The sequence below is a fragment of the Lagopus muta genome, chromosome 11 (assembly GCF_023343835.1).
Source record: "Lagopus muta isolate bLagMut1 chromosome 11, bLagMut1 primary, whole genome shotgun sequence".
Taxonomy (NCBI): domain Eukaryota; kingdom Metazoa; phylum Chordata; class Aves; order Galliformes; family Phasianidae; genus Lagopus; species Lagopus muta.
In genome coordinates this window covers 5214846-5229781 of record NC_064443.1, presented here as the reverse complement: position 1 = coordinate 5229781, position 14936 = coordinate 5214846, and the positions used below count along the sequence as shown (strand labels likewise).

At 36.7% G+C, this 14936-nt stretch overlaps 1 protein-coding gene across 10 annotated transcripts in view; it reads left to right on the top strand.

Moving 5' to 3' along the window:
* The window catches only part of IQSEC1 (IQ motif and Sec7 domain ArfGEF 1), a 315077-nt gene that overhangs the window by 278035 nt on the left and 22106 nt on the right, over positions 1-14936 (top strand). For all 10 annotated transcript variants that reach the window (XM_048957702.1, XM_048957701.1, XM_048957700.1 and 7 more), the window contains 5 exons: positions 7254-7415; positions 9809-9931; positions 10709-10875; positions 13386-13525; positions 14291-14320. In XM_048957702.1, coding sequence (XP_048813659.1) covers positions 7254-7415; positions 9809-9931; positions 10709-10875; positions 13386-13525; positions 14291-14320 — 622 coding nt within the window. The remainder of the gene's footprint in view (positions 1-7253; positions 7416-9808; positions 9932-10708; positions 10876-13385; positions 13526-14290; positions 14321-14936) is intronic.

The following is a 14936-nucleotide window of genomic DNA, read 5'->3' as shown; positions in this document are numbered from 1 at the left end:
TTTGTATGATGAGTGATCATCTTGGGAGCTGTAAACCTCGACTGCCCTACTGGCTGTGTTTATTGTTTGATAGGAATGGCTTTATTTAAAATTAAAAAAAACATTATGGATGTGATTTGAATATTAATTCCATGAGCAGTCTCTTTTAAGCACATCTAGATTCCTTGCAATATTTACTGAAGTATTTGTTTATTTTACTAAGCAGATAGGAGAGGAATTTGCCATGTGTTGGAAGCATTATACCACACAAAAAATTACAAATTCTGATTGTAGAGAGATTCCTGCTGAAAATCTGAGGGATACAAATATCTCTCTGTGAGGAGGCACATTTGTTATTTACTTCTCTGTGGATCTTTATCTGTTGAACGGAGTTGTATATCATTTACATGTAGGTAGAGGTGGAATGTGTCTTTGGCATCTTAAGTACTGTGACATTCAGAAAGTACTGCAAACCTTTTCTCCATTTGAAATCCTTAAAAAATGTCAGACTTTATTAAGAGGAAAATATAAAAAGCATTATAGTAAGCTATCATTTAAACACTGCAGTAGCTCTACTAATTTGTTGTTCGTCTATTTGTATGGAATGCATACCTAATGAATTTCACGTAAGATACCATTCAGCTTTCTAATGTCTGATCTGAAAACATGTAATTTTGGACTTGTCCCCCTTAGCATTTTAAGTTGTAAGCTTACTTGGAAGCGTTTTTAATGATGTTAGAATTTGTTAATGCAGATTGAGTGGGAGGAAGAAGGCGTAAATGAAACTGACTTGGTTTTCTTTTTCCTTAGAATGATTTTATTTTGCTAACTGACCTGTAACATCTTCGCAAAATTTATTTTTCTGTGATTTGTTTTGGGAAGATTCAGTAGAAAAAGGAAGACGGAGATGGGAGGATTGTTTAGGATTTTGCAACAGAGCTATTTGCCATCCTCTTGTATATGCTGAAAGGGACTTTCCTGTTGTTGCAACATCTGGACTGCAGATTATTCAGCCACAAACGATTCCAACAAAAGCTAAAATCAAAGCACTGCATGTAGCTTGTCCTCCAACATGCTGAGGGTTCAGTAAGAAGAAAAGAATGTTTTTAGAATGACTCTCATTATTTCTAAAAATGTTTGGCCCTAAGTGGGAACACCCAAAGAAAAAAAAAAGCTGTGTTGTTTTGCTCTCTGTGTGATTTATCTTCTCTCCCCGAGGATGGTTATTTTTCCCCTCCTTTTCTTCCACGATGGGTGCTTTGAGATTAGCATACAGCATCATGCCCAAAAAAAACAAGCTGAAATGTGTAACTAAGAATTCAACCAATAGTATACTTAAGCACACTAGTTTCACATATGGGCATAAGGATAATTCCCATTTATTGCCATTAAAAGGGAGCATAAACTTTACCAAATGTTGAAAACAAATCTGTCTTTTGAAACGCTGCACTATAAGCAGCACTAACTGTGCAAATGTCCCTGGAACAGTGAAAGAGCCATTACCTCATCTTCCACCAGCTCTGCCTGCCCTTAAACATTCTGGGCACACATCTCCCTGCTGCTGCTACGTGCCAGGAATCGCTAACCGGTTTGCTGGAACACAATGCCTGCCTGCGTGCTCGGGATACCGCCCCCTATTAGAAAATGACCCTGCGCCTGGGGGAGCTTGATTGGTGAGCTGCTCCCAGCTGAGTGTTTGAGGTGACTCTGCATGCCAGAATTTTAATTCATTCTTCCCCTTGCCCAAATCCCAAATGACCGCATTTTGAGAATGAAAAATGCATCCAGCTGCTTACGCAGGCATACAGAGGGCAACTGGAATAGCAGACTGCATATAGGAATTTTTGGAAAGAGATCTAAGAAATAGAGAAGGAGGGCAAACTCTGCCTCCTTTTTAACAATGCTCGACTGCCTTCTGATTTGCAGTTTGCATCTGTAAATGAAAAAATCTGAGAAGTCTCTGAACTGTGTTTCTGCATCACCAATTTAGAAGGCAGCCTTTTAAAAATAAATGTGACTTAGTGTTTTGTGTTTGCAGTCAGCAGAATTCCAAAATGAAAGCTGAAGTACTTCTGTTACATGTAGCTGGGGTGCAAGGGTGTGGGAAGAGAATTTAGGGCAGGGACACTGGCAACGTTAAGGCAGGGGCTGTTCCTCAATTTCAAGGACGTAGTCATCGTAATGTCTCATTCCTTGATGTCTCATTTCACAGTTGCATAAACACAAAAGCAATACTCAATCCTGGCAGAGTTTTGAGAGATCCAGCAGGTTTTTCATCTGCCTTCTTTCAGAGCAGAGATGTTTTAGTCTGGCTGCTGGAAAGTCTTTTCCCTACGCTTTGACAAATGCAGAGATACAGTTGGGTCAGACATGGTGAGAAAATCCTCATATGGTGTTTTTGGTTCTTTTATTTCTCTAAATAAAAGAGAATTTTCCTCCTTCTTGTGAGGAAAGTAAAAGTGAAAAAGCAAAGCAAAACAAAACACACAAAAAAAGTGGCACTGCCAAAAGAGAGAATAATGAGGAGCCAGAGAATCTGCTGTAGTGTGATGACTCAGGATTGTTATTGGTAGCCAGGGCTTGTCCAGCTACTGCACTGCAACTGCCTGGGATGTGCCTGTGGTTCTCTTCACTGTGTGGACTGCTTTTCCCCTCGAGGCTGATGCCTCTCATACAGAAAAAAACTATTTCTCCAATAGCTTTAAATTCTAGTCTTTCACTTCATTAGAATGACCCAGACTTAATCTGCTCGGAGCCTTTAGCTGACTTTCATATACCCTACTGACTGAATCAATTCTAATTCAGGTGATAATTTTCAGAGAAGCCTAAGCATTCAGTAAGAGCGATGATGTGAAATGTTTAGGTTTCTAGCACTTTACTAGGGAATGGTCACATAAAGAAGCAATCAGATGGAAGGTAATTGTAGAATTGTTTAGCTACTTATTTTTGAAAGCAAATGTTCACTAAGTTTCCTGTCTTTATTTTGCTTCCAAATGAAATAAAAGTGGTCACTGAGATCACTTCCTAGTAAATTATTTTGTTATTGTCAGTAGTACAAATTAACTGTCACTGAACGAAGGTTCCTCCAGGTAATTTGGTGTAATTGCAAGTAAGCTGGGATCTCTACCAGTCTGGTGTAGTTTTTTGGTTTGGTCTTGAACAAGAGAGGCAAAGAAGAGTAATCTTTTATAATTGGATGGGGAGAAATCTTTTACAATACGGGAGAACCTGTAGGGCTTCTATCCAAGGAGTGTGGATGACTGTCTCTCTGATCTCATGGGAAAAAAAGAAAAAAAAAAAGAGGCGCTATAAGAAAGGCACAGTTATATATTTGCTTTTCGACCTACTGACTCTAAAATTACCAGAAGATGCAGTGTACATCTAATTCTTCTTCCTCTTCATTGCCCAGTTGTGTAACATGAGGAAGATACCATCCGTTTCTCTAAATTTTTTTCCTATCAGTCTCTTTCTTGCCTTGCTGCATGGTTGAGTGAACTTTGACAGCTTGTCTTGGTACTAATGTTGGTAGTATTTGAAGTATATAGCTTTTCTTCTCTCTCAGAAGGTGTAAAACGGGCTTAGTGCTTCTCTTAGAGTCACTGCAGCAGCAGTAGAGTATTTAACAAAAGTGAAGAAATACGGCCATGGGAACAAAATGTAGCTGCCTGCCAAACAGGAGAATGTTCAGTCAGTTTGTTACTCCCACAGCTGCAATTTTAAAAAAGCACTGATTTATTAAATGTAACCAAGAGAAACCTTAGGTTCTTTCAATTAAAAGAGCCATCCTTGGATTTTAGTTAGAAGCTAATGCTTCGTATTTGAGAACTGTAAATATTTTCAGAACAGTGTCTCTAGTATTAAAGACAAGGAAGATTTTCTTTCTTTTTTTTTTTCTTTTTTTTTTTTTTTTCCTAACACAGGGCTGTCATTGGAGCTGCATTAAATTCTCCCCCTGCTTTGGAGATGCATTAAATTCTCCCCCTGCAGCATGAAAAGATTGAACAGTGGCTGAACAGTATGTCTGTGGTTATTTCTATTGTGTGAATAAAGTCTTAGTTTACCTTGGAAGATACTTTTGGCATTGCTAGATATTAGATAGACTTGGGCAAGCTGTTTTCAGTGCTCATTTGTTTCTTAATGCTTTCATTTTACAGCTTTGCTGTCTGAGCATTTAAAAGGAAATAAAAGATTTAATGTGGTTTGAGATGCTTCTATGCTTATGTATCTAGCAAGTCAAAAGCAGGGAAGGCTTTATACACCTTTGCAGGTGGTTTTGCTGAGTTGTTCTTTCAGACAGTGTTTGCTGTTCCCCACAAGTGAGGCAGTGACCCTGCAGCTGTGCTCTGGCTTTTTTGTTACAGCTGTAAGTGCAGCTAGGTGAAGTTCTTGTCTGGATTAGAAAAAACCACAAAAACCACTTTCTCTCCTAGTTCAATTTATCTTGAGCTAGCAATGGGAATGAGAGAAGAGACAGATGCTGGTACTGGCACTGCCATTGAAAGACTCACCAGACCACAGCCCTTAAGTTCAAGTTGTTTTGCGTCAAGACTGGTTGTACCACGAAGTCTAGTAGATGACAGTAAATGGTAAGTTAGTGCTGATCCTTACCATCTGTAGCCTGGCTAAAAGCTTTTCTTTTACCAAATTCACTGCATTTTAGTTTGTTTTTAATTATTTCCTACAGTTTGAAAGATACCATTTTGAATATCTGGATAACACGAAGCCATATTTTCCAAATAACACTAACTTTTTGAATCTAATGTTGCTATATGTCCAATGGCAGCAGCATAAATGGGTATTTCTAAGTGAATCCTTTTGTGGCTTAACCTGCAATCTGTGCTCTGCCCCTGCTGCTATGCTGCTTGCTGGGTTGTGTGAGCACAGCTGTTGGCAGCAGCACCAGCTTGGGAAGTGGGTCAGCCATCCCACATTGTTCTCCTGCCCACCCTGGAGAGAGGATCTGGTTTTGATGGTGGCTTTCTTGGTTTCCTTATATGTTTTTATGATCTACTGTGCAGTAGTATTATTAAACTCTGGTATGTCTTGAGCGTCTCTGAAAACAGAATTCAAGCAGAGGAAATGTCAAACCAGTGACTACATTTACATGATTTTGACAGTCCTTATGTAGTCATTCATTGACTGCGGGGCTGGTTTTATTTCTTGGGAATGTACCAACTGGTAGTACTACCCCATTATTTCATCTTTTCTTCTACCCTGTGCTATTAAATACTTAGATTCTTTTTAGAAAAGCTTTGTTGATCAATTACATTAGCAAAACTCTTAAGCATACCTATCTTTGCTCCCCCAACAAGCTACTGATTTAGCAGGTTTAGACAAATGTCTAAGACTTAGCCAAAAGGTGAATCAGCAAGCTATATGAGCTTCCCCTGAAGTTATGCTTGCAGTACTACGTGTATAAGTTGCTGAGTAAGTAAAGAAGTAATCTCCTTCTAGTAACTACAGCACATTTTAGATTTTCTAAATATTCATGTTTAAGTTATTTTAAGGAGTAAAGGATACAGCGGTGATGTGCAGGGGTTTGTTATCTTGGTGTGGGGAGAAGGGGGATGCTTTTTTTTTTTTTTTTAATCTTTTTCCTTTTCTTTTTTATACTATTGTATTTGTGTCTGATTTTGCTGTAATCTTCGTTCCTGGAATGTGTTTTCCTTTAAAAATGTCTATTTCCAGTAATTGCTGGGGACCCAACGTGTCTTCAGAAACACATGAAGGTTACCATTTGTACTGGCTGTAATCATGATCAGTGCTCTCTAAAAAGCATGCTTTTAAATGTGCACTCTTTTGATCAACTATTTTCAAAATTTTATTACTTTTTTTTGCCATTATTTTTCCCTAAATGCCACTTTAAACCATCCTAAAGGTATTATTAACCAGTTTCTAGGAAATTCCTTAGCCTTTTACGCAGCATCTGAAAACCTTAATTCAATATTTCTTTTCCACATCGTTTTGTACTAGTTGTTTCTTTTTTTCTTCCTTTCCCTATATTCGTTTTGATATATTCTTTTGAGTTGGATTTTTAGCTTGGTTTTGGAAGTGTGGCAGTCCTGTAAATGTGAAAAGTCCTGTAAATATGTGTATCATCAGCTATGTAAGGTGTGAGCTTAGAGGATTTTTTTTATATTAGTGAATGTATCTGAAAATAATTACACGGCTTATGCAGTTTCCACTACTGCTATTCATAGACTCTTACCTTCCCTGTATGTGTGATCAACAAGCCATCGCTAGGAATTTTCCCGATCGTGGAAGACTCTCAGCAGTCACCACATCGAAGGATCTACTCAGTTCTCAGTAGGCAGAAGTGGTGCATGCCACTCATTTCTAAGGGTGGGCACTGTATTATAAGTTCTTGCAACATAAAGATGGTGATAGGATTACTGATTCTGTGAAGACATTCCTTTACTGTCTTGAAGAGAACTTATGGTTATGTGTTGTCTCGTGCTGCTGGAAAGTGCACTGCACAATGCATGCTGTGAGGGGAGTTTTACCTCACTTTATACTATAAGCAGAGTTTGTCTTTACAAGAATTATATTTTATTGCCCAAAATCACTTCATTGCCCAACTCTCCTCCCCAACAAACTCTGCTTAACATGTTAAAATGAGTAAAATGCTTTGAGATCTGAAAATGATTGCAGCTAAATCTGGAGCTGAGGTAGAAAGAAATGTAAAATACTCCAGAAAATATGATGGTGCTTGTCAGAGGGAGGTAAATCTGGGGGTAAGAGTTCTGGTAAGGTAAAGGACAAGGCAAAAAAAAAAGACAAAATTAGATGGGAACTCTGCTATCTTAAATGCTTCTTTATGTATTACTTTTCTTTTTTTTCCCCTTATTTTTTGTTTTCTTAGCTTGCAAGGTATACCTCTTCAGATGTTTTTGTTTGATTAGCTGAACTTATGAGAGCAGAGGTTTGAGGTTGTCAGTGGTGTTCTTCTGTTACTTTCTGGGTTCTTTGGGCTTTTCTTTTCCTTTCACAAGTGCTGACTTTCATGCCTGAAGCTAACATACAAAGCTTCTCTTTGGAAAAGGGTATGGAACAGGAAATGTGTAAAAGCGTGCAAAGGTCTGTTTCAAAGCCAGTAAGTAATCAACAGCAAACCACGTGCTCTGTGGCATGATTACAATTACCCTGAAACTATACGAGCCCGTAGTAATATGTTGGTCAGAAGTGATAGGAAAACGGCTATAAAGTTCTAGTCAGATGCATTCAATGCAAAAAAAAAAATATATATATTGTTTTGTCTTCTCATTTCTCCTCAGAAAACCTGAAAAAGGAGTCCAGTACCTAATTGAGCGAGGTTTTGTGCCCGACACTCCTGTTGGGGTTGCTCACTTTCTCCTGCAAAGAAAAGGTCTCAGCCGACAAATGATTGGAGAGTTCTTGGGAAATCGACAGAAGCAGTTCAACCGAGATGTATTAGAGTGAGTACTGCATGTAGGGAGCACCAAGCATGTTTTAGTCTACAGTAACATGTTTCATCAGGGTAGAGGTAGTTTTGCACTGCGTGTTTTGCACACCTCTCTGGATATTGTTCTGAGGGAGGGAGGAGGAAGCCAAACTCTAAGGATCAAAAAGAAAACATGCACAGAAACAAATATTTGTTTCTTTGCTCCGCAGCTAAGTCATAATTTCCTTTATAGATTCAGAAAGATATTTACAAGGATTCATATATTCAGTAGTTGCCTACATTTCTCCAAATTTCTGCTTTAACTTTACTGGTGTTAGAGTATGTTATTTCTAACTCTTTTTGCTTACTCAATCTCTCTAATCATAGAATGATTTGGGTTGGAAGGGATCTCTAAGATCATCTAGTTCCAAGCCCCTCTATAAACAAGGACACCTTCCTCCAGACCAGGTTGCTCAAGATGATGATGATAATAATAATAATCATAATAACAATTTATTATTATTATTATCATCATCATCATTATCATTATTATTTACTGAACAAAACAAAATAATACTGTATGCTACATAAGGCTCATCAGTAACAGAACATGAAAATAACTATTACAGCCAAATGGCTTAAGTGCTAGATAAACAGGGATTTTAGTGAGTACAGGCATATGTTGACAAGTTCTGTGCAAACTGTTCTTTTTCAAAAGATTAGATAAATAAAATCTGTTTGTGTTGTTAAAAAAAAAAAAAAAAAAAAAACTGAACCAGAAGACTAAGCTTGAGCAGTTTGGTCATTAATTTCCTATCCTTATATACAGAGTAGAGCAGAAATAATAATAATTTTAAGAAGTTGACTTATTTGATGAGTGTTCACTTAAAACACATATTCTTACCTGCAATGCCTACACAACTAGGAAGTCCTGCAGTGTCTGAAGTCCTTTTGATCACATTCTCTTCATCACCATTAGTATTATGATATTGTTATCAAAGGTTATCATTTTGTTAACCACTTTTAACAAAAATTCAACAAATTTAACAAGAGTGTAATAGTGATATATTATTTCTGCTGTTTCACTCGATGTGGATCTAACCAAATAATTTGTTCCCCCCTCCCTTTTTTTTGTCATTACATGGACACTAGAAAAGTTTTGTTTGCTGTTTTGAAATATTTGCAGAATCTTAACTGATTCCAGTTAAGAATGGAGTACCTGCTGATTCTGCAGTTCATGTTATGAAGATTAAATCCCCTTCCTGTTGTGCTGCTGGCCAGCATTTTTCTTAACTGTTCTAATTGTACTACAGTTGGATTCCAGCTTGCCTGCACATTTGTTATTCGTCTTTGATGGAAGAAAGAGCTTTTGAAAGTGTTAGAGGTCTTACAATAGGTGGGAAGAATATGAACATTATTGCAGAATTGATAATAGGTTTTTAGGTGTGGATTGCAAAGGGCGTGAGAAATACCAACCTTGTTTGTTTCCCTGCACTTCAACATAAAAGAAAAAATATACAAGTGAATAAATTGCTTCAGTATTAATCTACATTAGCTACAATATTATTAGAAAAAACAATGTGAGCTATTCTAATTTGTCATTGTATAGCTATAGATTTAAGGAAAGGCTTTTAAAACCAGATTGTGCTTGCTTTCTGTGGTTTCTGCACTACAGTGCTGTTACTTGCAGTGATTCATGTCTGATTATTTAAAAACTATGAGCAAAGTTTAACCAAAGGAAATTCATAAGCCTGCAATTTTAAAGCAGTCTTTAAACAAAGTGTTGGAATGGCACAGTTCGCATTGTTGATTATATTTAACTGGTTCTTTTTTATTTTTGATCAGCACTGTATTTTCAGAGCAAGGAAGTAATTATTTTTTCCATAAAAGTTACCTGAAAGACATGGCAAATGATGGGGAGATGAGAATTAAAGCAGTAGTAGATGTGTATTAAGATTAATGTTTTTGCTCAGTATATAAGAATGTACATAAGAATATACAACCATTTGGTACAGGTGATTGTGCTAGCTGCAAAATTTGATATTTCAAAAAATATAAGCTCTTTATTATAAACACTGGCTAATAATTATGGATTGGGCAGGAAGCATAAACCCAGTAATTATTCCTGACAATGACATGTTGCTTTGATTAGTCAGACAGTTGTGATTCTAGCAACTCTGCTGCTTAATGGAAAAAAAAGAAAAAAAAGAAAAAGCCACAACTAAGGGCCTCCTTCCAGGTGCACTTTCTCATTGATCTGTTCTTTGCAATCCTTCCTTCATAGTTCACCTACAGTTAATGCAGTTGCTGCTGAGGGTTTCAAAAAACTCCATGAAGTTTGAAAGGACTTTTGGGTCTCAAAATCTTACCTTTGGTGCTGTACAGTTGGAAATGCAATGACTCAGTGTCAATATGTTTTTATCCTAGTTGTGTTGTGGATGAGATGGACTTCTCAACAATGGAACTGGATGAAGCACTCAGGAAATTTCAGGCTCATATCCGTGTTCAAGGAGAAGCCCAGAAAGTAGAACGGCTCATTGAAGCCTTTAGGTATGACACTGAAATAAATTATTCAGTCACGAGGAACTTGCTATTGTCTAACTGTCAGACTGGAGAGGTGGGGAAATTGAGTCTAAGTTATTTCTCTCCTTATTTGCACTGTCCTTGTGAGTCATGGACAGTCTCAAATACAGCGTGTTGTTTGTGGTGGTTTCACTAAGTATAAGAACTTACTGGAAGTTTTATTTGCTAGTACTGGTCATGTAAATTATTTGCACTAACGAGGAAGGCTCTGTAACTGAAAGTTTTCATGCATCAGTTGAAAAGAAATTCAAGGTATTTTTTAATGTCTTTATCAATGTATTTGCATACAATATTTGCATTTTTTGAGTGAAATTATATGGCCATTTACTTCTTAGAGTATATATGTTTTTAACCTTTCGTTAATAATTCTAACAATGGCAGAATAAAGAGTATTAATTTATTAATGCCGGGCAGATGTAAATCAGCAGTGAGCTAAAGTCAATGCTGTGTTCTCAACTGGTGTCAGTGAGCATTACTGAAAATAAAAAGTTGAAGTTATTGGAGCTCAGGTTCTGTACTTAGAAGACGAGTTAAAAAGGCAGTAAAAGCCAAAAGCCTTCCAGAATTGTAGGATAGGCCTATAAAAATATAGTGGATGGAAAAATATATGTGGATGGAAAACAAAATGTATGCATAGAGCATGAATAATTACACAGCCTCTGGAACGTAGCAGTTGGTTTATGTGGTGAAATTCTAATATTAATTCATAGCACTGAAAGCTTTCTCTTCTCTCCTTTTTTATAGCCAACGTTACTGCATCTGCAATCCAGGAGTTGTGAGACAGTTCAGGAATCCTGATACCATCTTCATTCTAGCTTTTGCCATTATACTGCTGAACACAGATATGTACAGCCCAAATGTGAAACCGGAACGCAAAATGAAGCTAGAAGATTTTGTCAAGAACCTGAGGGGTGAGCCAACTCTAACCACAGTGGTCATTGTTTTTCCCTTTAACTGTCACTGGAAGGATACCATGTATCTTCCAGGAAAAAGCAAAATGCAGGGGGTTGGTTTCTGCTGATTTCTCCTGATTTTGAAAATCACCATCACTTGCACAGGTTTTAGACATTTTTGCAATACTGCAAACAGAACTAAACATACAGTGTTTTGTCACTTGTATCTTGTCTTTCTTGAGGAGATGTATTGGCAGCCCTTTTATTCTCAGTTCTTTCAGAGTAGCTGAAAAGTGACTGTTACCATGTGTTCAGAACTATCCAGTGCCTCAAATTTTTAAATGCAATTGAAATTTGCCATGCTTAAACCCTTTACAAAGTCCAAGGACAACTCATAAAGATAGCAACTTCTGTGCACAGGAATGGAGGTAAATAAATTCTGTTGCAGTAAAGACACTCTGCAAAGAATATGCACATGCATGTTTACAAATATATAAATTTAATTCTGAATCACAACTTCAAAACCTTCCTGAAAGGTACATAGTAAATAGTACATAAATTTCTTCAGTGTCTTCACTGGTATGTTCTCTGATAATTGAACTATTTTTCAGCCTATGGCACACCTAAGTCTGTAATTACATTGCCAAACATTTTTTATTCCATGTCTGTATCTCAGCTCTTTATACCTTATTTCCTGGTAAAAAAAAAAAAAAGAATAGATTTTTATGAAGTAAGATCTCAGCTTTGTCTAAAAGGAAATTGTCACAGTACAGCTAAGGAAGATCATGCATGAGATAGGATACCTTCTGTTGTTTCTGGGTGTTCAGATAACATTTACTTTATCAACAGTTGCTTTATTGCAGCTCAGATGTTGGGTGTTTTTGTTTTTGTTTTGTTTTTAAGGTAGTTTGTGTCCGTAGGGAAAGAGAAGCTTTCATTGTAGTTCCATTACCATGTGTTCGTGTGCAGCCCAGAAAAATCGCATTTTAACACAAGTCATTGTAACACTGCCTTCCTCCTCCCTCTGCATTCAAGAACACAATAAGCACAACTTTGTGCACATCTCTTCTCTTAGCAACAGTGAATGCAACAGCATTGTATAAAAACAGGCCAGCTATTGCAGGCATCAGCAAGTGTTGATGTACTGTTAAACAGCCATTCTCTCAGTGATACCCAGAAGTGGAACAAATGACAGAAAGACAGAACTAAGTTGCTCTGCATGAGAAGATACACTCTCAGGTATATGACAGTTGGTGTTCAGGAGTGCACGTTACACATCCAGTATAATTTTAATGCTAGTGAAAATAAAATACTTGTAATGTTCTGGAGTTTCATATCTTGAAAATAAAGTCCTGTTTGGTGATGTTATTCCCCTAGATTTATGTAAGACAGTAATGAACAATCTATTCTTAGCAGGTGCACTAGCTTAGCAAAATTTAAGTAAGCATTGAGATTTTAACATAAGTTCACAAAGATTTAAGAATGACCTGGTATTCATCTGATATTCATTTGATAGGGTAATACTGCAATCATATTTGTTGCATTGGGAGCAGTATGATCTCTCTAAACTCCAACATACATGTCAGCAATTCATTATAGTAGGTATTTTTCACTTCCTCACTTCTAGCCTTAAATGCCATGATCTCCAAGGGTGATCTGTGGGACATTTGCAGGTGTGAAAGAGAAGCCATTTTTCCTCGTTGCAAAGAAACCATATTTTATCACAGTATTTTTCTGTGGCAGCAGTTGTTCCACCTGGTGACAAAATATTGTATTTTGCCTTCTGACTGGGAAGCAGCAGGTTATTGCTTTAAAACTAGTGTGAGAAAAAAAATATATATGCATGTCCCTGTGCCAGAAGTGCTACCTTTCAGTCACTTACTGAAATCAGACTCCTTTCACTGCTGTTAAAAAAGCATAATCAAGCTTTCAACTTCCAGGCATTTGTTGGGATGCTTGTATGCTGATGTGCTGATGACAGTCACACAGTGCTAAACAGTGACGTTGTAAATAGGCCCTTCTGTTGATCTGTTTTTTTCCAGGCTAACTTAATTAATTTTGAAATCATACAGGAAATACTGGTTAAATTAATTTTACTGGTTATTTATAAGGCTGTCTTGTAGAAATGAATCTCTGAGCAGTGTTGAGTAATACTGGGGCAGAGGTTATACTGTTCTGAGGTAGAAGGACATTTTAATATCTAAAGAGTTACTTTATTCATTAGAGCTTTAATAGGAAAGCAGAGGAAAAGTAAAGAAAAAAAGGAAATAATCTATATTGGAAATTAGCCTTTTTAGGAATTAGTTTTGGAGTAATGATGTAAAAATTAAAAAAATAAACCCAATAGTTTGATTTCAATCAATGCCTTGTTGTATGGAGATAGCAAGCATATGGGCAAAATTCAGTGCTTCAGTACTCAGTAGCATGACTGGGGCCACTTGGGTAAGGTGGGCCCAAGAACATCACAAGGAGATGTCCAACAGCTATGAGTCGAAACCAATTGATCATAAAACTGTTGGATTCTGTAGGTGTGGATGATGGTGAAGATATCCCAAGAGAAATGCTGATTGGGATTTATGAGCGGATCCGCAAGCGGGAGCTGAAGACAAATGAGGATCATGTATCCCAAGTCCAGAAGGTTGAAAAACTCATAGTAGGAAAGAAACCTGTAAGTCTTTGCCCAGAATGTAACTTAGTACATAGTAAGGAGATGTAGGGCAATGCACAGTATAGGAGAACACATAATTATGTTGCTTAGATGTATAAATTGCTTATTAAAAAGCAGAAAGTTGAAAATGACAAAATAATAAATTATTATGATTGTTTTTTATTTTGGAGTATTCAGGTATTCAGTGCAGATGAATCTTTAGTTTTGGAATCAGTTTTAGTCTGATACTTGTGAATGATGATATTCCAAATCATGAACTCGATTTAAGATATTTTTTCCAACATTTTCTCTCAGTAAAACGTGATGTTATGGAGAATCATATTTCAACATTTATGCTATCAGTTATGACTCCAGAATTTACAAAGGGTGGCAGAGAACTTCATATGCACACTTTTCTGAGTTTTGCAGCTAGCTCAGTGAGCTGGTAATTTTAAGAGGAGATCATGTCATTTTTCTGAGAACATACCTGGAAATCAGGTCCAAGGAGTTCTAATACTGGTTTTGAGTATCCTGAGGTGCCTCATGTTTTGCTGTGGGGAAAAACAGTGCTGCGATGGAGTCCTAGGATCAAGGATCTTCTATTGAGATCCTTTTAACTGTATGAAAGAAAATATAGGAAATAGCCAGTAGTCTTTATTGATAGAAATATTTGTTTTTACTTTATAGGCATTTAGTCATAGTAAGACCATGACATATTTACTTGCTATGATACAGTACTGTGTTTCTCTGAAGTTTAATGAACTTGTATATGTCTTTCTACTGTAGATTGGATCTCTGCATCATGGACTTGGTTGTGTAGGTATTTTTCTTGTACTCATTCAAAGTTTGTAGTTGTTGTAACTGGTGATGATGCACTCTGTTACATTTTAGCATTTTCAAAAATTGGGCTTCTATCAAGCAAATTTTTTTCAGTTATTGTAATAACTCTGCAAAGTATGAAGATTTCCTTACAAATATGTTTACCAGCTACACTCTTTAATTTACTGCCTGCAGTTTATAGTGCTCATTTTGTTATTTCAAATGCTGTAATCTCCATAGGCATTAAATAGCCAGTAAAGAATAAGTAAACAAGCAAGCAAATTTACAGCTGTATCTCACCTTTCCATCTGGTTTCCAGTGTGTCTATTATTTGTTATTTCTTGTCCATTTCGATATTGTATGGTGCTCTAGAAAGATATTTGCAATTTATGTTAACTGTTCTCTTGTGAGAGGTGGATCTACACAGAAGATACTGATTTCAGATTCCAGGTAGACATGTTCAATAACATCTCTAAAACTAAAATATACAAATGCATAAAATAGTATTTCTGAAACTCTTCTTCTGACATGGTATTTCACTTACTTTCATTTCATGATAGCAGTATTGGTGGTAGTTCTAAATTTAAAGAACAAACGTATACAGAGAAAAAAA